Genomic DNA, 21473 nt, shown 5'->3' on the forward strand with positions numbered 1-21473 from the left:
ACACAAGCAAAAAACATAGAAAAGATTGAAGAGAAGTAAACAGAATCTCAGAGGCCTGTGGCACAATACCGAGGGGTCCAGGATGTGTGACGTGTGTGAACTGGAATCCCTGAAGGAGGAAGGGACAGAAAAACATCTGAAGCAGTAATGGCTGAAAACTTCCCAAATTTGGTGAAAACTTTCAGGTACAGTCAGATCTCAATAAAACGAGGCTTCGCTTTGTTGCGGCTCACGCACTGGGGGGTGGGGCTTAAGTGGAGATGCCACTGACTCTTGAACGACTTGGGTTTGAACTTCACGGGGCCACTTATCCACAGATTTTCTTCAGCAAACGTGTCCCACGCACTCTGTGGTAGGTTGAATCCACGGACGTGGAGCCACGAGTGCGGACGGCCGACTGTACAGCTGTACACGGGTTCTCAGCTGTGTGGGCAGTTGAAACCCCTAACCAACCCCCATTGCTCCGGGTCAGCTGTAGCAAGGGTCCTATATTTTTCCTGACACAATTAGAAATCAACATTTAAGTAGGTGGTGGTAAGTTAAAAATGCATGTTGCAGCCTTTAGAGCAATCGCTAAAATACAGTTGGAGGAGACAGAGCTACAGAGTCAGTGAGGAATTAAAGCGAACGGCTAAAGCAGCATTTCATTAACGTGGAAGGAGCCGGGGAGGGAGGAGTGGCGGAGTGAAAGCCAGATGCGCCAGGAGGAATGCAGACCTAAATAAAGCCGTAGCGATCATTACACTCGCTGTGTAAAGCGATTAAGCACCCCAATCAAAAGGCAGAGACTGTCACACTGAATAAAAAAGCAAGATCCACCTCTGTCCCGTCTACAAGGCACACCTGTTACAAGAACAAGGACACAAAGAGACTGAAAGCCAAAGTCTGGGGGAAATGTCTGCCCTGCAAACCGTAAACATCAAGTAGATGCGGTGGCGACGTTGAAATCAGACAGTACCCTTCAGGGTGAGTGTTACTTGAGACAGAGGGACACAATAATAAAAGGGCCAGTACGTGAGGATGATGTACCAGGGAGAGCACACCTGAAGACAAAGCTTCAGGCTCTATGGGGTGAGGGGTGCCACGCGGGAGCTAAAAGGAGCAATAGACATGTCCACGGTCGCACGTGGAGGTCTTCACCTGGCTCTCCCGTGGTCGACGGAGCGGCAGACAAGGATCGGTGGAATGCAGGACACGCAGCTCCGCGTCCCTCCAGCCTGGAGCGTCGTGCGGGGGTCCTTCCTCCGTGCTGAGGGTGGGAGGCCCCGCCCTCCATGAATCAGCCGGCCACTCACATGTAGTGATTCTAGATGCTGACGGGGACAGTCGAGGCCCGGATTGGGTAGGTCAGTAGTTTTGATCCCGAGCCAATAAAAACCAGACAGGGTTTCAGGGTGCTGTGCGTCCCGTCACGGACAGAGCTGAACACTCGAATGACCCTGCGTCTGGGGAGGTGCTGAAAGGCACTTGCTGAACAAGAAGGTGCCACCAGCTTGGGCGCCTTCCCTCTGAAGATGCCTTGCATGGTGTTCCCACAGGTGCGCCCGTGCTGGCCCCGGGACACCAACAGAAACTTCTCTGTCAGTGTACTTGAATTCTAGTTCAAGAACGGTGCAGAACTCACTGGGAGTAGTAAATAGTAGCTTAGACGTAAAGGAATACTGACGTAGTTGATAATAGCCTGTTAAATAAATAAAAATCCATGAATCAAAAAGCAAAACAGAATGAGACGGCCAGTCAGTGGGCAGCTGCAGCCTTCCGGGTTCTGCAGTGGGCGCTCGGTGGGCCCGGCGGAGGCTCCCAGGCCCTTACGGCCCGTGGGGGGCGGCTGCGCTGACCCTGGCGGCTCGTCTGAGTTGAAGTCTGCGCTGAGCCTGATACACGCCTGATTTGGAGGACTTCGTGCAAAAAAGAGAATGTAAGATATCTCTGTACCTTTAATATTGATTGCACTTGAAAGAGATATATGGGGGTAAATAACGTATTAACACTAATTCCACTTTTACCTTTTTCTTCTTAAATGTGGCTACAAGAAAATGAAAGTCCCTCTGTGGCCCGTGTTAGCTTTCTGTCGGGCAGTGGTCAGTTGTGCCAGTGAAAGCAGTCGAACCCTCGCTCACTCCCTGCCCAGACCTCGTGCACTAGAAATGTCAACCAGCTTGGAAAGGGCAACTCATAATTTCATGACTACTATAGGTGTATGGTTTTCAAAATCGTAATTTATGTTCATTATAGAACGTTCTAGACATTGTAGATGAAAATGAAAGCAGCTGAAAATCTTACCTCTGAAAGGCAGCCACTGATAAGATTACGTTTTTAACATCAATATTTTGATAGATAAGCACCTTCAGTCTTTTATGTGTGTGTGTGTGTGTGTGTGTGTGTGTGTGTTTATTTGTTTAGTCCGAGTTGGGTCTTCGTTGCTGCTCACCTGGGGGGGGGGGCTACTCTTCATTGCGATGCATGGGCTTCTCATTGCAGTGGCTTCTCTTGTTGCGGAGCACGGGCTCTAGGCGCACGGGCTTCAGTAGTTGTGGCACACATGCTCAGTAGTTGTGGCTCTCTGGCTCTAGAGCGCAGGCTCAGTAGTTGTGGCGCACGGGCTTAGTTGCTCCGCGGCATGTGGAATCTTCCCGGACCAGGGCTCGAACCCGTGTCTCCTGCATTGGCAGGCGGATTCTTAACCACTGCGCCACCAGGGAAGCCCCGCTACAAGTGCTTTGAGCGCCTCTCCTTCCTACCTGGTCCTTGCTAACACTGTGGCTTAGGGTAAGTTGCTAATCCATCTTACTCTCTCGGTTTTTGCATCTCTGACACATGGCTGGCGGCACTCATTTCTCGGGGTGATTGTGGCGGATAGGACGGGGCTTAGATGCAGGGTCCTCTGTCTACACATTCACTCCACAGGCCTTCCTCCTGCTCATGTCTTTACAAATCTGCCAACAGCCTGTACATGCGACTCTCCGAAAGGGGTGCTAATGGCATTTTCTAAGAGCATCGTTTTAAAGTGGGACCACTGCTAGGCAGAAAGTTTGGCTGGAAGATTTCCTACTGGAGCTCCGGCAGGTATTGATGAAGCTTGTCGTCTTTGGAACTCTTAAATCTGCAGCGGCCCAGATGTTTGAAATTCCTGGCCAAGGGCAGAGCCTCCCATTGTACGGACCTGTCCCAAGGTGTGTCAAAATAGCTGTTTTCTCAGAGAAAACGATCGTGCACCTCCGAGCACATGTGTGGTTATTGTCTGGTGTTTAGTCTGCTGCCTGTGGGCACGTGACCAGCTGGAGAAAACAGGCCTCCCTGTAACGAGGAGCATCCCTGCTGTGGTGTCACACGTGTCCGTGGAGGGTGGAGAGGACACGGGTTCTGACCCGCAGCCGGAGCTGACACCCACGCACGGTCTCTAGAAGCCCGTCTCGATAGAGCCGAGAGAAGGAAGCAGATGTTTTTAAACAGCAGCCAAAGAAGAGGTGAGAGGAAGTGAGGGGGGGTCGTGGGTCCCAACACCAGGGAACCTGGCGGTTACTTGGCTGCGTTTCTGGAAGATCATCAGGCCCCCATCGCTCTGAGGTGCCACCGTGAACATGTCGGTATCTGGTGTGATTTTTTTTTAATTTACAAAATGAGGTCATATCGTGTGTGCTGTTGGGTTTGTTTGCTTTGGCTTGAGTTGGAGGCTGTTCGTACCTGGGAGTGACGGCCACAGCGCTGATGGCAGGGGCTGCACTGGAGGCCGGGCTCACTGCTGCCCACGCCGGGCTTGGCTTCTCCGGGGGAGGGGAGACCCTCAGCTCTGTGAGGTGTGGCGGGGCCGAAGGGCCGTGTCCTGGCTCCCTTGACCCGCTGCCTCACTTCTGTGCTGCCAGTCTGCCCCTCGCTGGGCTGCAGTCTCTGGTCGGAGCTTCGGGTTCAGTGTCCCCAGGGGAGGGCCGGGCCGGGTGGGACCCTGGGTCCTCATCCTCTCCTGCCCGGTGGGCTCACAGCTTGCTCCTGGGCGTTTCACCCCCTCCCTCTGGCTTCTCTATTCCAAAACGTCCTGAGGTCCCTTCTGCGCTGTGACTGTCGCGTCAGAGCACGGATAGAAAATGATGAGTGATTTTGCGGCTGACGCACCAGGTATGAGCCGAAGCCCCGTGTGTGTTTTTGGGACCCACTTTTTGTGCTTGGCTTGTTTTACTTTACAGTATATTGCAAGCATTGCCCCGTGTCATTTTATTCTCCGACACACTGTCTAAAAAAACAAAGTGTCGCGTTCCAGTGAATTGATGATAGACCTCGGTCTATTCTGGGGCACCCAGGTTGTTTGAACGTTGTCACCCGTAAGCGACAGCCAGTGGGTCACTCTTTCACTGCTGGACGGGACCCGCTGGGCCACAGGAGGGGCTGTTTGAGGCAGGAGCAGGTGCGGAGGGGGGTGGGATTCAGCTCCTCTAGAGCCTCCAGGGCGGAGACCACGCAGGGACGGCGCTCTTCCCGTCCCCTGTGCGCTCACGAGATGGGGCCGCCAGGGCAGGAAGGGCTGGGCTTTTGCACGTCTGTTCCTTCGTCCGTTCATCGCTTTCCGAGCACCCAAGCAGTTCCTGTCTGCCAAGCCGTGGACACAGACGTGAGCAGGACGCAGCTTCCGGCCCCGAGAACTTCAGGATGAGCAGGCGGGATTGTGGACAAGGGGCACAGGCCGCGCGTGGGCAGGCAGCACTGGGGCTGGCCTTCCTGTCAGACATGCTTGTGATGACTGATGGTGATGTAATATTTCAAACATTTATAGAAGTAGAGAGAATGATGTAACATTTTCCCACCTTGTTCCAGAGACCTTTGGGAGAAACGCTGTGTCACATGGAGCAGCTTCTCTGCCTCCGTGCTGGGTCCCTCATTCCCATTTGTGTTTGTTCGGTGCTGTTGCTTCAGACGCGTTCTGTAACCAATCTGCGGTATTTGTTTTACAAGTTTTTTAAAACCCCTGTATAATGCGATTTTGCAGCTTCCTTTTCCCGTCTGCATCATGGTTCTGAGGTTTATCGACGTTGATGGACGAGGCTCCCGTTCATTGTAATTGCTGTCATTTCACCGCCACTTACGTCTCCGTTATCCCACTAATGGATGTTTAGGTCGTTTCCAGTTTTCCATCCTCGACAGAAGTGCAGCAGGTGCTCTCCTGTGTGTCTTCTTGTGAACACGTGGGGACTTTCTCCGGAAGTGGGGTTTGTGGGTCACAGGATGTGAGCATCCCTGACTTTACCAGATGCTGTCACAGTGTTCTGTGTGGTTTACAGGTCAGCATCTCGCCCTCAGCCTCTGCGGGGCGGTCTTCCCTGTCCTAGCCGACACTTGGTGGTGTTAGGTGTTTTAAACGCTTGTCCATCTAATGAGTGTGAGATGGTCCCTTATTTTAAAAAAATGCAGCCTTTGATTACTGGTCATGTTGGACTTGTTGTGACTATTTGGGTTTTGAGTTCTGACTTTACCACCGACTGTATGAACTTGGGAAATGATTACTCATTCTGAGCCTCAGTCTCCTGATTTTTTCAAAAATATTTTATTTATTTATTTGGCTTCGCCGGGTCTTAGTTGTGGCATGAGGGATCTTCCTTGCCACGTGTGGGATCTTTAGTTGCGGCATGCGGGATCTAGTTCCCCGACTAGCGATTGAACCCGGATCCCCTGCATTGGGAACTCGGAGTCTGGACCAGCAGCGTCCAGCCACTGGACCAGCAGGGAAGTCCCAGTCTCCTGATTTTGATAAAATACAAGCACCTACATTTTAGGGCGATTCCAAGGCTCGGAGACTCGTGCACAGCTCCCGCTCCCTCTCTGTCTCAGTCCCGAGTCCTCCCACCAACAGGGCTCACGAGGCTGCGCCTCCGTTCAAGAGACCCTCCCAAAGGCTGGTCTGCAGCACGAGAGGAGCTGAGCTCCCCGTGGGCTGCGAGGGCCCTCCCGGGAACCCAGCAGGAGTCCGTGGGGACCTGGACAGTCGGTGCGTCTGCACGGTCACGCCGGCCCCTTAACCTCCCCCATCCCCCTTAGACTGTGCTCTCCACAGCGCAGCCAGGGGACCCTTTTAAAACAGAAGTCGGATCTTGTGCTCCAAACGCTAGGTGGCTTCCTGCCTCGATCAGGGTAAAAGTCAGCGTCCTTGTCCCGGCCTACTCGATGGGCTTTCACACGGGGGTCAACATCCATTTCAACCCTGAAATCAGTTTAAAGGATTTCAAACATGTTTTTAAAGAATATTTATTTATTTATTTGGTTGCCCCGGGTCTTAGTTGCGGCACACGCCTGGGATCTAGTTCCCCGACCAGGGATCGAAGCCAGGCCCCCTGCACTGGGAGCGCGGAGTCTTACCCACTGCACCACCAGGGAAGTCCCAGTTTAAAGGGTTTCAGAACCACGGGGTGGAGTCGGCCAGAAGGGTGCCTGCATAGCAGCTATGTGCCTGTGTGCGGAGCTCCCCAATATGTGTCCATTTCAAGGTTACACTGTAACTTTTTCTTTGCTTTTTTTTTTTCTTTTTAATAGATTTTTTTTTTGTTTTGGCGTTTTTTTTGTTTGTTTGGTTTCGTTTTGGGCCGCGTGAGGCTTGCGGGATCTGAGTTCTCCAACCACGGATTGAACCCGGGCTACGACAGTGAAAGCCTGGAATCCTAACCACTAGGCCACCAGGGAACTCCCTGACTTTTTCTGAAAATTACATAAAAACTAGCTTGGAAGTTTGTCTTCAGTACCATATTTCATAATTAAACATTTTTGTAAATTTCACTGTATCTTTCAAGGGTGTAGAAGTAGCAGAAGACTGTCTTCCTTCTTAAATGAGCCCATAGCTTTCTAGATCGCCCCGTTTACTTGATAACATTTTAAAAAACAACCACAGAGAAGAGAGCTCCCTGAAATCTGCATCTAGACGTCCCTTCCCTTTGATGCCTGTGGGATGACGGTCCCCAGCAAAGTGGGACGGAGGCCGTGCAGAGGGCTACAGGACACACAGGAGAAGAGCAGCTACTCATTTAAAGCACAGAAAGGAGCTCGAAGGTCTGTGACTAAGGATGCTCGGTGGGGAGGCCCGTGTGCTGTCTGTGGGTGAGACGTCTGAATGGCAGAAGTTGGCGGTGGCTCTTGTCTGCATGGGAAGACTCTCCCCACACACTCAGGCCACTGAATTTCAGGGGCCAGGGCGGGCTTGTAGCCGATGAAGAGTCTCTTCTTCCAGAATCACGCTGAGCCGCTGGCGCCTGAGCTCTGCCGGCTGGTCCATCTCCCGGCGTCCTGACGCCCATTCGCGGCGCAGGTCTGGCCTTCGTGGCTCCGTCTTGTGTCCACAGGTACCAGGCGGTGGGCAGCCCCCGCCCCCGTCCCCTGGGCCCAGGGTCCCGCTGCTCACGCACTGGACTGCCACCTCCTGCTTCGTCATCCGGCATCGTGGGCTGAGACAGAAACCAAATCCTTTCCTTCGTGAAAACCTTGTACCTCTGACGACAGAGTTCCCAGCAAGAGTGCGAGCCACAGCTCCCCATTAAGCCCCCCCTTGATTCCCCTCCCAGCCCCGGAGGACAGTGGCCGGAGGCTCTTGGGCCTGCCCTCTCCCGGTGTCTTCTCTCTACCCTGTAGAGCCCACAGTGCGGTTCAGAACCAAGTGTGCAGAGCTTGGAGCTTGGCAAGCCCTTGCTTCTGAACCCTTGTCCCGACCTCCGATCCTGCCCTGAAAGGAGCCGGGGCCCTGCCCAGCGGGGGAGCAGGAAGGCTGGCCCTGGGCCCCGTCACACCGCGTGCCCCAGTTCAGACCATCCAGTGAGGCTGTGTTGTCCCCAGGCTTCCTCTGCCTGAGACCTTTTCTTCTGAACTCTGCCCACCCCCAGCTCCACCCTCCATCTGGCATCCTCAGCTCAGGCTTTGAACGCGCCTGTCTCTAACTCAGCGTCAGGTTCTTTATGTTGGGCCACCACGGACCTCTACCTACTCGTGTCGCCAGGCTCTCTGGCTGGTGGTGACCAGCTCCCCCCTGGAATCTGTCTTCTGAGGGGCCTGCACCGCCCACCCCTGTGCTCTCTGCCACGGGCTCCTTGGTTCCCCCAGAACTCAGAACGCCAGGGCTCGTCTGTCCCTGGCAGGGACGGTCTGGCTCCTTCCTTGTTTCCTGGGGCAGAAGAGACTGTCCTAGAGATTTTGTGGTTTTGTGTGTGTGCCTATTTATTGCGTGACTTGTGCAAGCCAGGTTTTAGAGGACCTGTCGGCCTCCCTAAAAGCAGGCATGTGCTGGTGAGGGTGCGGTCAGGGGGTTCCTGCCAGAGCACGGGGGGCAGCCATGCTGGGGAGGCCCGGCAGAGCCTGTTCCCTGAGCCCAGCGGCGGGCCCACTGTGTCCACGGGCAGGTTCATGCCGCTGACCGTCCTCAGGAGGCCCTGACCCTGGGCAGCACATGTGCTGTTAAAACTGGTTCCCTACCCTTTCCTGGAACACGGCTAAGTGTTTTTGTATGTTATATTCTCTTTCTCTATGGCTTTTCATTATTGACAAAAATGGGAGTGTTTTTTTCAAAAAGAGGTTGGACCTAAGTTATCATAATAGGCATATCCAGGAGTGTAGTGTTCCTTTAAGAACAAATCCCACGAAGATATAAGAATGGTTTTGTAGTTAAATATTAACCCAAGTAAAATACTTATTTAGGGGCCTGTGAAGTTGCAAGAGCATGTAGGAAGCAGTACTTCCTGCTGACTGTGTAGCCAAATTATGATAAATGGAAGCAAAGTAGGTCTTTGATTATTGGGCTCATAGTAGGACAACTGGAATAACCCGCTGGATAGACTGAACTAAAGACGTTATTTAGGTTCTCAGACTTCACTGATCACACCAGTAATCAATATTATGATAACGTTCTCATTTCCTGTGTGTGTGTGTGTGTGTGTGTGTGTGTAAACTCATAGGGGATTTTGGTAGTTTCCCTGGAGTGGGTCACACCTCCGCTCACCTATCTCAATAGTGCCAACAGTAAAATCCTTAATGTTTTCGCAAACATCCCTTGAAGTCGTGGAGCTTTACAGCTGAAGGGAGCTCTGGGGTGACCCTGTGAAATGTTGCCCTCTCACTGAGTCTGCTGTGATCTGGAGGACTTTTGTCATCTGCCCACAACCATGGAGCTGGATGGCACTGGCGGCTTTCTTATAACGGAACTGGACGCACGCATAAGTATTCTCACCATCATCTTACGCTCTTTAACACGAAGAAATCATCGCATTTTGCAACATAAAACCGTCAAACTTGTTTTCCTCGTGTTCTGATCAAGCCCTTGTTTGTAGACGATGCTCAGACACATTTTGCACGTCACTGTTTCTTCATGTTGTTTACGCTATTGAAAGTCGCACATTTTGTTCACTGCTGTGTACTCTGTAGAGAGGAATATTAGATGCTTAGTGCTTCTCCAGTAAGAGAATTTGGCCATAGCAAGTATTTTGGGGCTGCATTAAGTGGATCCCAGGGAATACTTTAATTATAATGAACATAATCATTCTCTCATTGGATTATTTAAGCCCTTTCTGCTCCTGCCCTACACCCTTCTGTTTGAGGGGCTGATTTATTGTATTATATCTAATTCGGACAGACATCTTTATGCAAGTTGACTTTTAAAATAGGATTCTTTTAAATTGGCCTGAGAATTTTAGGAAGTAAAATTATTAAATCAGGGCACACGTTTAATAACTTTTGGTACTTGTTAACAAATAGTCACCTCAAAGGACCAAAAACATATGACTGTGAAGAGTTTCACCAGCCATTTGCCTTTATAACTATTTTGTTTTGGTGTTAACAATTCAATATAAAACGCTATTTTATTAAAAGTGTTTCTTTGATCCTTGGTAAGGTTGAGCATTTTCCATGCTTGTTTAATTTTAGCCCAAATTTCTTCTTCATTCCCTACCTATAAGTTACTCTAAAAAACATCTTTTTCCTCGGAAGCGCTCAGTGGGCGCCCTGCCCCGCGGCCTTGCTGTAGGGCCTTGAGCCGGAGTGGTGCCTCTTCTTCTCGTCACCCACTCACAGTTCAGATTCAGAGGCCCCTTGCGGGCTTTCTTGGCTTTAGTTTTCTCTTCTCCTTCTCCGGGAACCGCGCGGGTGCCGGGTGTGTCGGACTGGCGCGGGATCCACTCGCTCCGCGGGGCCCTGCGTCTCTGGCTCCGGCCCCAGGCAGGCTGGGTCGCCCTTTCCTTCTCCTTCACAGCCAGCCACCCGCCCTTCAGGCTCTTGGAAGCGCCGGGAAACGGCCGTGAGGAGCTGCCCTGCCCCCGGGCTCTGGAGCTGCGGGACTTTCAAGCCGGGCAGCTCGGCAGGTGGCGAGGGAGGGCAGGGGGGAGGGGACGTGGGTCTAGAAGCCGAGGGGCAAGGGGGTGGCGCGGGGGCAGCCGTGCAGACCCTGGGCCCCGGCTCATCGGGCTCCCGAAGGCCCCGGGGGCAAGCGTGCCGTCCAGCTGGGGCGGAGCTCAGGGGCAGGGTGTGGGCGTCCCTGGGCACCGCTCTGCTGGCCTGACACCTGGGCGCTGGAGCCACAGAAACGGCGTCCTGCTGCCCGGGGGGTGGAGGCAAGGCAGGGTTGTGATTCCTGATGGGTTTAAAAATGATCCCGAGTTTCCTGCAGTTTGTGGGGCTTTTTAGTATTTATTTATTTACTTACTTATATTTATTTTGGCTGTGCCAGGTCTTAGTTGCGGCATGCGTGCGGGATCTAGTTCCCTGACCAGGGATCGAACCCGGGCCCCCTGCATTGGGAGTGCGGAGTCTTACCCACTGGACCACCACTTCCTGCGGTTTTTAAAGCACGCCTATACATATATGTCTAGTGGTGTCTCTGAGAGTTAATGTACGGAAACTGCACACTTGCTAAATTTGGTGGAAGGGACAGACGGCAAGGGCAAGACTGCCTGACTGGGTTGTTTAGTAAACAGGAGGGCTCATTAGCGTGGTCCGGTGTGTGACGGGCGTATGGTTAGTTGGTCGGTTGTGCGATTCGAAGCAGCCCTGTGAGCACGTCGGTACCTGTGGTTGCCTCCGGTGTTCTTGCTGGTTAAGTTCCTCGACTGGAAGCGAAGCGTTGGGAAGGTCGGAATCTTGAGGCTGAGGCCAGTGCGCAGCAGGGGGTTGAACACACACACTGTCTGACGTGGTTGGTCCTCAGAGTCGCCGCTTCCTTGACACGTAGCCGGTCTGAAGCGACGCACACGTGCGGCCAGTCACCCCAAAGCAGCCAAGGCTTCGGTCCCGTCCCAGACACAGCAGATGGGCGCTGTCCGCAGCGGGCTGGCTCTCCCCCAGCTCGTGCCCTTTCCTTCGATCCCAAGGCAGCTCTGGCCGTTGCCCAGCCTCGCGAGCCGTCCCTTCCGCTGCTTCCCCCAGAGGCCGCCTCCCCCCCAGCCCTTGGCTCACGGGCGGGGCTCTTCCTGCCTCTTCTCTCCCGAATCCCCCAGGACACAGGCACAGGTCACGGCCGCGTGCGCGCTTTGTCCAGCCACCCCGTGGGGCCCTGCCAGGATGGAGGTTAATGTTATGTACACAATCAGTGGATGTGAAGCACCGGAGTCCTTCCCGTCCCTGTGTTAGGTGGGTGGGCGCAGCCCTGAGCCACAGGAGGGTCAGGCCCCCAGGCTGTCGCAGTCCTAACAGAGGGGCAGACACACAAGCGCGGGGACAGGACCACTCTGTTAGCCTTGAAAAGCCCCTGGCCCAGCAGGCGGGGAGAGCAGCTCATCCGTCCTCAGGGTCCGGGGCATCTCCTGGGTTTCTGCCGTGGCTCTTTGCTGACCGGCCTCTGTCCCCTGGGGACCTGGGGTCCTGCTGCCTGCTCACTGCCTTCTCCTCTCCTGTCCGAGCTACAGCAGTGTCTGTCAGGGCTCTCCCACCCCTGCTGCTCTGAGACCCCTCCCCTCCGGTCACCACCCACTTCCTGCATTTGCAGTTCCCTCCTCCTTGCCCACCCACCCCTCCACCTTCAGAAGACTCCTGTCTGTCCACAGAATCCCCTCTTGCTGCCCCTCCCAGTTCCATCCTTGAAGGCTGGCTCCCCTGTCTGCCCACAGCTCTGCAGAGCCGACCCAGGGCGCCTGGGCCACAGCCCTCGCAGCCCTCCCCCTCCGGCCTGAGCACCCGACCACGGGTTCTGCAGCTCTGCCCCTGGCCCATCCTCTCACTGACCCCGACCCTGCTTGGAAAGCTCCCGCGACTGCCTTCAGGTAGGCGGCCCGGTCTGTGGTGCCTCCCCGCTGTCCTCTCCCGCCTCCCCGTTCTTCCCCCACCAGGCCCCTGCTCTGACTGTACCACCTGCTGCCAAGAATACCTTTCCTCCACTGAGCCCTCCTGCTGCCCGAATCCCGGCTGTCCTTGAAGAGCCGGCTGTGCCTCCGTCTGGCCTGTGATCAGTCCCTGGTCCCTCTCCGTCCTCCGGCCCTCTTCCCCGGTGCTCATCCCGCCAGCAGTGCTGGGCTGATGTCCTCTCTCGCCTGCCGCTGCCCGCATGGGCACGGGGCACCATAAACAGTAGATGTGCAGGTCTCCCCTCGGGGCAGGGGTCCCTCCCCCAGGAAGCCTGGGCTGGGGAAGGGCAGTTCTCTGACTTCCACAGGCTAGATGGGAATTTCAGTCCAGTCACAGAAGTTTTCTAGCAGGAGCAGGATGTACGGTCTTCCAGGCCCATCGTCGTGGTCTGGGGGTCAGTGAGGTTGTCATCGGCGCCTGAGGACACGTCCCCAGTGGTGCTGGCTTGGAGCCGGGCGCAGGGCGGGAAGGCAGTCCTGGAGGCTTCGTGTCGAGGGGACGCACACCCAGGCCCCCACTGACGTCTCTGTGTCCACCCCACCCCCAGGAGATGGCGGGCAGGGCCCTCAAGCAGACCGGCAGCCGCAGCATCGAGGCCGCCCTGGAGTTCATCAGTAAGATGGGTTACCTGGAGCCGGGCAAGGAGCAGATTGTGCGGGTCGTCAAGCAGACCTCCCCAGGTGAGCACGCTGGGGGCTGCGGGCAGGGGCCATCCTGACGGTCGCCCGAGGGCGGGGACGGCGGGTGGCAGATATGACACTGAGCTGGGTGCCTCCTACTTGCTGGGTTTGTGGACTTGTTTTGCTTATGAAAGATCGGAAAATTCACTGGATATTAAAATGAGGCAACCCCCGCAGGTTCTTTCTGCTTTCTCTTGGGCTTGTGGGGGAGGCTTATTTCATTGATTCTGAAACACACCGTTTCCCACTCTGTGGCCTCTGAGAGCAGGCTGCCCAATGGCAGGTGCCTCCAGAGCTGGACACCTTGGGCAGAGGTGTGGGAAAGCCCCCTGGTGCCCCTGGGGAGGGCCAGAGGCCCCAGCACCAGATGTCTTGCCTTGCTGCCTGTCACTGAATGTTTCTGTTTGTTGGTAGAGCAGATGGGGCCCATTTGGGGACCTGAGGTCCCTGGGTGTAGTAAGGGATTCAGGATATTGAACAGGAGTGTTCCCTGTTTTGTGGGAGACCTTGGATAAGCCCAGTTCATCTGCTGAGGGGGAAATTGCACGGGCTTTGTAGCCGTATCTTCTTTGTGAAGAGGACACAGGTTTCTGTTTTCTTCTTGACTGAGGAGCTCCCTTAAACAGTGCCTCGCTGGCCACCGCGTCCAGACTCTGAGGGCCCCGGGGTCTGTGTGGCAGCCCAGCCCCTCGGGAGGCAGCGCCCGCTCTCCGATGACCCCGCACCTGCCGTGCTCGTGGTCTTTCTGATGCATCGTCTCACCCTGAGAACACAGTGTCATTTGCCGTGGCTTCTGCTGGAAGCACAGCCGCAGACGGTCAGGGCTCGGCCAGGTGCTCCGCGGGGGCGTCCTCGGACAGGCAGGGCACGGCCTTTGGACTGGGAGCCCGGCGCCGCCCGCGCGGCCGCCACTGGCGTCAGGGGCCTTCCCAGGCCTTCGGCCGCGGAGTAGCCGTGCCGCGGCGTCAGCCTCCCGTTCCCTCCTCTGCAGGAAAAGGCCTGGCGCCAGCCTCTGTGCCGCGGAGGCCGAGCTTCGAAGGAGCAGGTGACCCTTTCCCGCCCTACGCCCAGGTGAGCGGTCCGGCCTTCGAGGGCCCCGCCGCCCTGGACGAGGCGCCCCGCCAGTACCCGGACTTCCTCTTCGCCGCCGTCGGGCCTCACTGCCGTCCGCACCCACCCAAGGGCTATGCCGCCGCCGGGGAGGCCGCCGGGATGAGCCTCCCCGGCCCCGCGGGCCCGGCGCCCCCGCTGCAGGGCCCGCACTACAGGGCCCCCCTGCTGGTGCCCGGGGAGCCCCTGGCCTACGGCGTCCAGCGCAGCCCCTCCTTCCAGAGCAAGACTCCGCCGGAGGTCGGTGGGTACGCGGGCCTGGCCGCCAAGGGCCCGGCCGTGCAGGTGCAGGTGCAGGTGCAGCCCGGCCTCGCGTTCCCGCCCCCGGGCGGCGCCGCTGCGTACGCGCCCCACCCGCACCCCAAGCAGCCCCACCCGGTGCACGGGGGGGGCCCCCGGGGCGCCGTGTTCGCTGGCGACAGCCCCCCGCCGGGCCTGGCCACCCCCTCCCGGACCGGCCTCGGCGCCGAGCGGTTCGAGCCGAGCGCGCCCCCCGCGCCGCAGTGGCCGAGCGCCGGCCTGGCCCGGCGGGACTCGCTGCAGAAGCCGGGCCCCAGCAGGACCGGTTCCTTCAACGGCCACCAGGCGGCGGCCGCGCCCTCCCCCAACGCCATCACGGCCGTGACGGCCGCGCACATCCTGCACGCGGTGAAGAGCGTGCGGGTGATGAGGCCCGAGCCCCAGACGGCCGTGGGGCCTTCGCACCCCGCCTGGGTGCCGCCGCCGGGCCCCGCGCTCGAGGGCCTGGAGCCCCAGGACGAGCATCCCCCCGCCCCGGGGGGCGCCGAGGCGCGGGGCCGGCCCCCGCCCTACCCCCGGCACCTGCTGCGGCCGCAGGGCCGCGCCGAGCAGTACGACGTGGACGGCCTGTGCGCGGGGCTGCAGCAGGGCCTCCGGGGCAGCCGGGCCGCCGAGCCCCCCGACGGGAGCCCCAGGAGCCCCAGGAGCGCCAAAGGGGAGAAGGCGGGCAAGGACCGCAAGCAGATCCAGACGTCCCCGGTGCCCGTGCGCAGGGGCTGCCGCGACGAGGAGAAGCGGGAGTCGCGCATCAAGAGCTACTCGCCCTCCGCCTTCAAGTTCTTTATGGAGCAGCATGTGGAGAACGTGCTGAAGACCTACCAGCAGAAGGTGGCTCGCAGGCTGCAGCTGGAGCAGGAGATGGCCAAGGTGGGTCGTGGGGTCGCCGCGGGTCCCTTCTTGCTTCTGCTTCACGCACCTCCCCTCCAGGCCGGTGGTCTCCTGGGGAGGGGGGCTGGTATCGGGGGTCCCACCTGGAGAAGTCCTGCACGTTGCGTTCCCCTTCCCCCTCGCTCTCGGGAGGGGATGGGCTCTGCCTGATGTGCCGGCGCGTAAATGAACACATTGGCTTTTATGGTGTGTCCTTACTAGTGCACAAATCCACCAAGTTTTTCTAACTGCTAAGGAAACATTCTGAAAGAGTAGAAAGAAGGTTTGAGGTTTTATACATTGAAATTGTGGGATTTATAAAGACAAATATATCTAGTAGTGATTCATCTATTTCTTAAGTCTATAGTTAGAAAATAAGGTTTGAAATATACCCTAGTTGGCACTAAACTGTTAGAAAAGGTAATTATTAATGAAATTATTTAGATTAAAATGCTATGGTCAGTTTAAATCACACAGAGCCGGTAACTGCAAATTCTAAAAATAAGATTTGTGCCCTTCCCGCTGTCCCATTTTCGTTGACTTTGTTTTCCCATTTTCCCCTGAACTATTATTAAATTATTACATTGCTCTTAGAGCTCCAGGAATTTTGTGGTCCCTTTTCCCCCAGATTTTTATTCATATAAGTTTCCTGTAGTTTTTAGAGCCTAAGGTCACCTGGAGAAAAAAGTCCCTGTTATTATGTCTTCCCTTTCGATTCCAGATCTGCGACTCTGTGTGGATGTAAAGAACAAAGGGTTATTTTCTCGCTTGTAGTGTCTGGCCCCATTCTTCTGCACCCTGGTCTCCGCGGATCGGTTGGGGTCCCCTGCGTTCTGGGGCCTCTTCCCCACCCCCTCCCCCGGGCTGCCCCAGGGTGACCCTCCCCTGTTTCCTCCTGCACAGGCCGGGCTCTGTGAAGCTGAACAGGAGCAGATGAGAAAGATCCTCTACCAGAAGGAGTCCAATTACAACAGGCTCAAGAGGGCCAAGATGGACAAGTCCATGTTCGTGAAGGTGAAGACCCTGGGCGTCGGCGCCTTCGGGGAAGTGTGCCTGGCCTGCAAGGTGGACACGCACGCCCTGTACGCCATGAAGACGCTGAGGAAGAAGGACGTCCTGAATCGCAACCAGGTGGCCCACGTGAAGGCCGAGAGGGACATCCTGGCGGAAGCAGACAACGAGTGGGTGGTCAAGCTCTACTACTCCTTCCAGGACAAGGACAGCCTGTACTTCGTCATGGACTACATCCCGGGCGGCGACATGATGAGCCTGCTCATCCGCATGGAGGTGTTCCCCGAGCACCTGGCCCGCTTCTACATCGCGGAGCTGACACTGGCCATCGAGAGCGTCCACAAGATGGGCTTCATCCACCGCGACATCAAGCCGGACAACATTCTTATAGATCTCGACGGCCATATCAAGCTGACAGACTTTGGCCTCTGCACTGGGTTCAGGTGGACGCACAACTCCAGATACTACCAGAAAGGTACCGCCTCAGGCCTTTCCTTCCCCCCCTGGGCCGCAGCTGTCACCGGGTGATTTTATAATTTGGCGTGACATCCTTTTCTCCCTGAAGAAGTCGTATGACGTGTGAGGTGGCTTTTCTTTGTAAGTTAGTGGCTTCAAATTTTACTAATACGTTTTTAGGACAGTAGGCCATAGCGTCTCATGGGGCCTTGCTGAGGAGCCATCACTCTGCCCTATTAAAACAAGCCTTAAAACACAAGCCTCCCAGCCTGCCAAGGAGCCCTCTCTCACAGCCACCCTGAGTCTACCTGCAGGCACAGACCTGGCTGTGGCTCCAGCTTAACTCCACCTCCTGTGGTCCTGCTACCTGGAAAAGTCAGAAACAGCTGGTCATTATCCTATCTATGGCTTGAATTTTTATAACAGTGATTTTAATACTCTATAGCTCAGGCTTCTTTTTTTTTTGCGGTACGCGGGCCTCTCACTGCTGTGGCCTCTCCCGCTGCGGAGCACAGGCTCCGGACGCGCAGGCTCAGCGGCCATGGCTCACGGGCCCAGCCGCTCTGCGGCATGTGGGATCTTCCCGGACCGGGGCACGAACCCGCGTCCCCTGCATCGGCAGGCGGACTCTCAACCACTGCGCCACCAGGGAAGCCCTCAGGCTTCTATTTTTTAACTCAAAACTAATCCTAAATCATTTTGTTCATTCCCATTTTTTGGCACTGAAGTCATTTGTGTTCATATTTTCTAAATCCTCTCACTCTTTTCCATGCCCGTCTTAAAACATGTCTATCAAACAGGTGGTGTTAGCCTTTGAGACGGGCCTGAGGGGCTCTGGGGCCACCATCCTACAGTCCCTGAGCCTTTCTCACTGGCCCTGCACTGTCACCCAGCACAGGGCACAGCCCCTGCGGCCGCCTCCTCCATGCTTCCCGTGTTGGCACAGGAGTGCATCTCACAGCTTGGGTGTGAGACCCAGGACCTCAGCCACCTGCGAGATGGCGGGAGGAATCTTTCTCTCACTGTGTCAGGAGCTGGGTTGGATTACTTTTCCTTTTGAAGCTATGGATTTGTTGCATTGTTGAAGAGTGAAAATTAACTTTTTCATTTTCTTCTCTCCTCGGCTCGCTTCCTGGGTGAAAGGGAGTCACACCAGGCAGGACAGCATGGAGCCCAGCGACCTCTGGGACGACGTGTCTAATTGCCGCTGTGGAGACCGGCTCAAGACCCTGGAGCAGAGGGCGCGGAGGCAGCATCAGCGGTGTCTGGCTCATTCCCTGGTTGGGACCCCAAATTACATCGCCCCAGAAGTGCTCCTCCGAAAAGGTGCGTGCTTCCGCCCTGCACCCAAGCCAGGTGACCTCTGAGGGTCCCGAGCCCCAGCTTTCAGAGACTCGAAGTGTCCCCACTGTGTCTGTGCTCACGGGAGCCCGAGAGCTGGATTCTTCCCTTAGCAAACACAGCCTCCAGTGTGTGTCCCTCTGTTTGGGAGCTGCCTTTGCTTCTGGCCCGTCTCCACTTGCCCCTCTTTAGGCTGGAAGTGACAGGCCGGGTGCGAGGTTGGCTTGCTCCCTGGAGCCCAGAGGAGTCGCTCCAGAACTGGTTTTGACAGAGTCCTGTGATAGACAGGACTGGGGGGGAGGGATGCGGGGGGGCGTCCTACCAGGGTCAACCACCTTCACTGGTCAACGGGTGTGAGGATACAAACACTGTGTCCTCCAGTTCTCCGCCGCAGGTCCAGAAGCACCTTCAAGGTAAGATTTGGGGACAGCAGTGCTCCGTCCCATCCAGTGGGCGCCTGGCCGAGCACGAGAGGCATCTCTGACAGTCAGCTGCAGGGCCCGCAGCGCCTGCGTTTGTTCATCTGATTCCGTTTGATGAACCCAGAGAGCAGTGGCCTGTCTGTTCTCACGTGTTGTTTCCAGTCATTGGAGCCAGGACCCTCTGTCCTCACCCGTGTTCTCTGTGAGCTGTGTGACCCAGCGCGGGTTACTAGCCTCTCACCGCCTCACGTGTAACAGCAGTGCCTCGAGAGGTTAGAGTATCAACCTCCCTGCCCAGTAAAGCTCTCCCCCTCCCCCTCCTTTCAAAGAGGAAGGGGTGGGTGCTGGCTGCGGGGGAGGACACCCGTCTCCCCCAACCCCCCGTTCGCAGCAGCCCAGCGGAGCCTCCGGGGCCAGACGGGCAGGGGCTGCAGGTCACACTTAGCAAGAATTCGGTGACAGCAGGACCGGAGCGGGCCTCGGACTGGGATGTGGGACAAAATCAAAGATCAGCCTGCTCCGCAGCCTCCACAAGGCCGCCCTGCCCGAGCACCGGGCCGCCGGAGCCCTGCAGGGGGGCCTGGCTCCCTCGGTGCCCCCAAGGGGCGCGACAGGTGGCAGCCGTTCCCTTTGCCAGTTTCCTCCCCCCGGTTCTCCCAAAACCTCCCCAGGAAGCCTCCCCGGGAAGCCTCATCACTGGTCTCAGCTGACCTCAGGTCACAGAATTTCTGCTTTTTAGTTTGTATGATTTTAACTTGCGTCTGTTCGTGTTCTTTAAGAACCTAAAATTCTGGTTAGTATTGTTACTAACAATAACAGTAATCTTTTAAAATTAAAAAGCCTTTTATTACAAGAGCATCCTGTGTTTATCACAGACTAATGGTGGAAAATAAGAAAATGCTCGTGACCACGCCCCTCCCACGTGGAGACCGTGGACGCCCCGGCAGCGTTTTTCTCGCAGACTGTTCTGAGCCCCGCATGCCGGAGGCGGTGACGTCACGCGTGCGCCGCCGGGTGCGGAGACGGTGGCATCACGTGTGCGCCGACACGTGCGGGAGGCCGTGACATCACACGCGCGCCGTCAGGTGGGGCGGTGACGTCACCTGTGCGCCGCCTGGAGCTTCCCCGCCGACGTGAGCCGATTCTCTCGGGGTGTGTGAGGAGGGTGTGTGCGGGGTGGGAGCTGAGTGACGCTGTCTTTCAGGATACACCCAGCTCTGCGACTGGTGGAGTGTTGGCGTGATTCTCTTCGAGATGCTGGTGGGGCAGCCGCCCTTCCTGGCGCCGACTCCCACGGAGACCCAGCTGAAGGTAATGGGGCACGTGGTTTTCTGATGAACCCAGGAGACTTAGGCCAACATTTGACCTTTTATTCTGAATAGGGGTATGTCATGGGATGTTTTCAAGTATTCTTGTTATTACCTATTAATTTTTTATCTGGGTAAGTAGAGGCACAGGGTCAGAGCTGAGCTGTGATGTGCGCGTGAACCTGAACCATGGTCGCCTGCCGATGTGGTGCTTGCAGGTGAGAACTAGGGGTGGGCGGAGCACCGAGGCCGCAGGTCTGGGCCCGGCGGCAGGTGCGCGGTGCAGCAACCAACACGGCTTTGAGACTGTGCCCGAGGAAATCGGATGTTCTGTCGTTACCGTTGGCCGGTTATAAGCTATGTGTCAGGCTAGTTGTGCACAATTCTGATATTCATTTCAAGTAATTAAAAAATTACTCCGTCAAGTAATAACTCAGTACTGAAGAATTAGTTTTAGAATGGTAGCCATTTACTGTCTGAAATGAATGATTTGATTACTTAAAGACTGAATAGAGAACCTGATGAAACCTTTGGAACTTCTCAGAACAGTGCCCTTACACATGTTCACTGACAGGTCTAGGATGTAGTCACATACCCCGGAGTCCACAGGAGACCCGAAATTAATAACCTCTTAATTAGAAAAACTCTAAATGAAGGCTTGGTTTCTTTACAGTAACAGTGAAATTGGAATTTGGCATTATCTATATCCTAATTGAATTGCTGAATTAGTTACCAATTTGTCTGCATGATAATAACCCAGTTTTTAAAATTGTGGTGAAGTTTACCATGTTAACTACTTTTAATTGTACAATTCAGTGGCGTTAAGTACATTTACAGTGTTATGCAACAGTCACGGCTGTTTCGAGACATTTTCACCATCCCAAGCAGGAGCTTAACCACTAAAGGATAACGCCATTCCTCCCTCCCCTCTGTCCCTGTAACAGCTCTTGTATCAATACTTTCTGTCTCTATGAAGTTAACTATTCTAGGGACCTCATATAAGTGGAATCATACAGTATTTATCCTTCTGTGTCTGGCTTATTTCATTCAGCATAATGTCTTCAAGGTTCATCCATGTTGGAGCCTGTGTCAGAATTTCCTTCCTTTTTAAGGCTGAATGATATTACATTGTATGTAATATTGAGTAATACTCCATTGTGTGTAAATAACATTCCATTTTTTTAAGCCATCATCTGGCAGTGGACGTTTGGGTTGTTTCCACCTTTCGGCTCTTGTGAGTAGTGCTGCTGTGAACATAAGTATGTGTACAAGTATCTGTTTGGTCCCTGCTTTCAGTTCCTTTGGGGACATACCCAGGAGTGGAATTGCTGGGTCCTACGGTCATTCTATGTTGAAACTTGCTGAGGAACCTCCATACTGTTTCCATAGTGGCGGCACCATTTTACATTCCCACCAACAGTGCCCAAAGGCTCCTGTTTCTCTACATCCTTGCCAACACTTAATTTCCTTTTGTTTTTAAAAAAATAGTAGTTATTCTAGGGGGTGTGAGGTGGTATCTCATTGTGATTTTGATTTGCATTTCCCTAAGGTTCAGTGATGTTGAGCCTCTTTTCATATGTTTCGTGGTCGTTTGTAGATCTTCTTTGGAGAAACGTCTGTTCAAGTCCTTTGCCCTTTTTTAATTCGGTTCTTTGGGTTTTTGTTGTTGAGTTGTAGTTCTTTATATAGTC

The 21473-nt window shown here is 55.2% G+C and overlaps 1 protein-coding gene across 3 annotated transcripts in view; it reads left to right on the forward strand.

Moving 5' to 3' along the window:
* LATS2 (large tumor suppressor kinase 2) overlaps positions 1 to 21473 on the forward strand; it is a 42417-nt gene that overhangs the window by 17249 nt on the left and 3695 nt on the right. For 2 of the 3 annotated variants that reach the window (XM_022574476.3, XM_089899760.1), the window contains 5 exons: positions 12836 to 12968; positions 13960 to 15245; positions 16149 to 16731; positions 17856 to 18038; positions 19680 to 19786. In XM_022574476.3, the coding sequence (XP_022430184.1) occupies positions 12836 to 12968; positions 13960 to 15245; positions 16149 to 16731; positions 17856 to 18038; positions 19680 to 19786 (2292 nt within the window). The other variant, XM_089899761.1, reaches the window with a different exon arrangement.

Source organism: Delphinapterus leucas, chromosome 18 (genome assembly GCF_059928025.1).
Source record: "Delphinapterus leucas isolate spDelLeu-1000000601 "Yukka" chromosome 18, BTC_Dleu_Yukka2, whole genome shotgun sequence".
In the NCBI taxonomy this organism is placed as follows: Eukaryota; Metazoa; Chordata; class Mammalia; order Artiodactyla; family Monodontidae; genus Delphinapterus; species Delphinapterus leucas.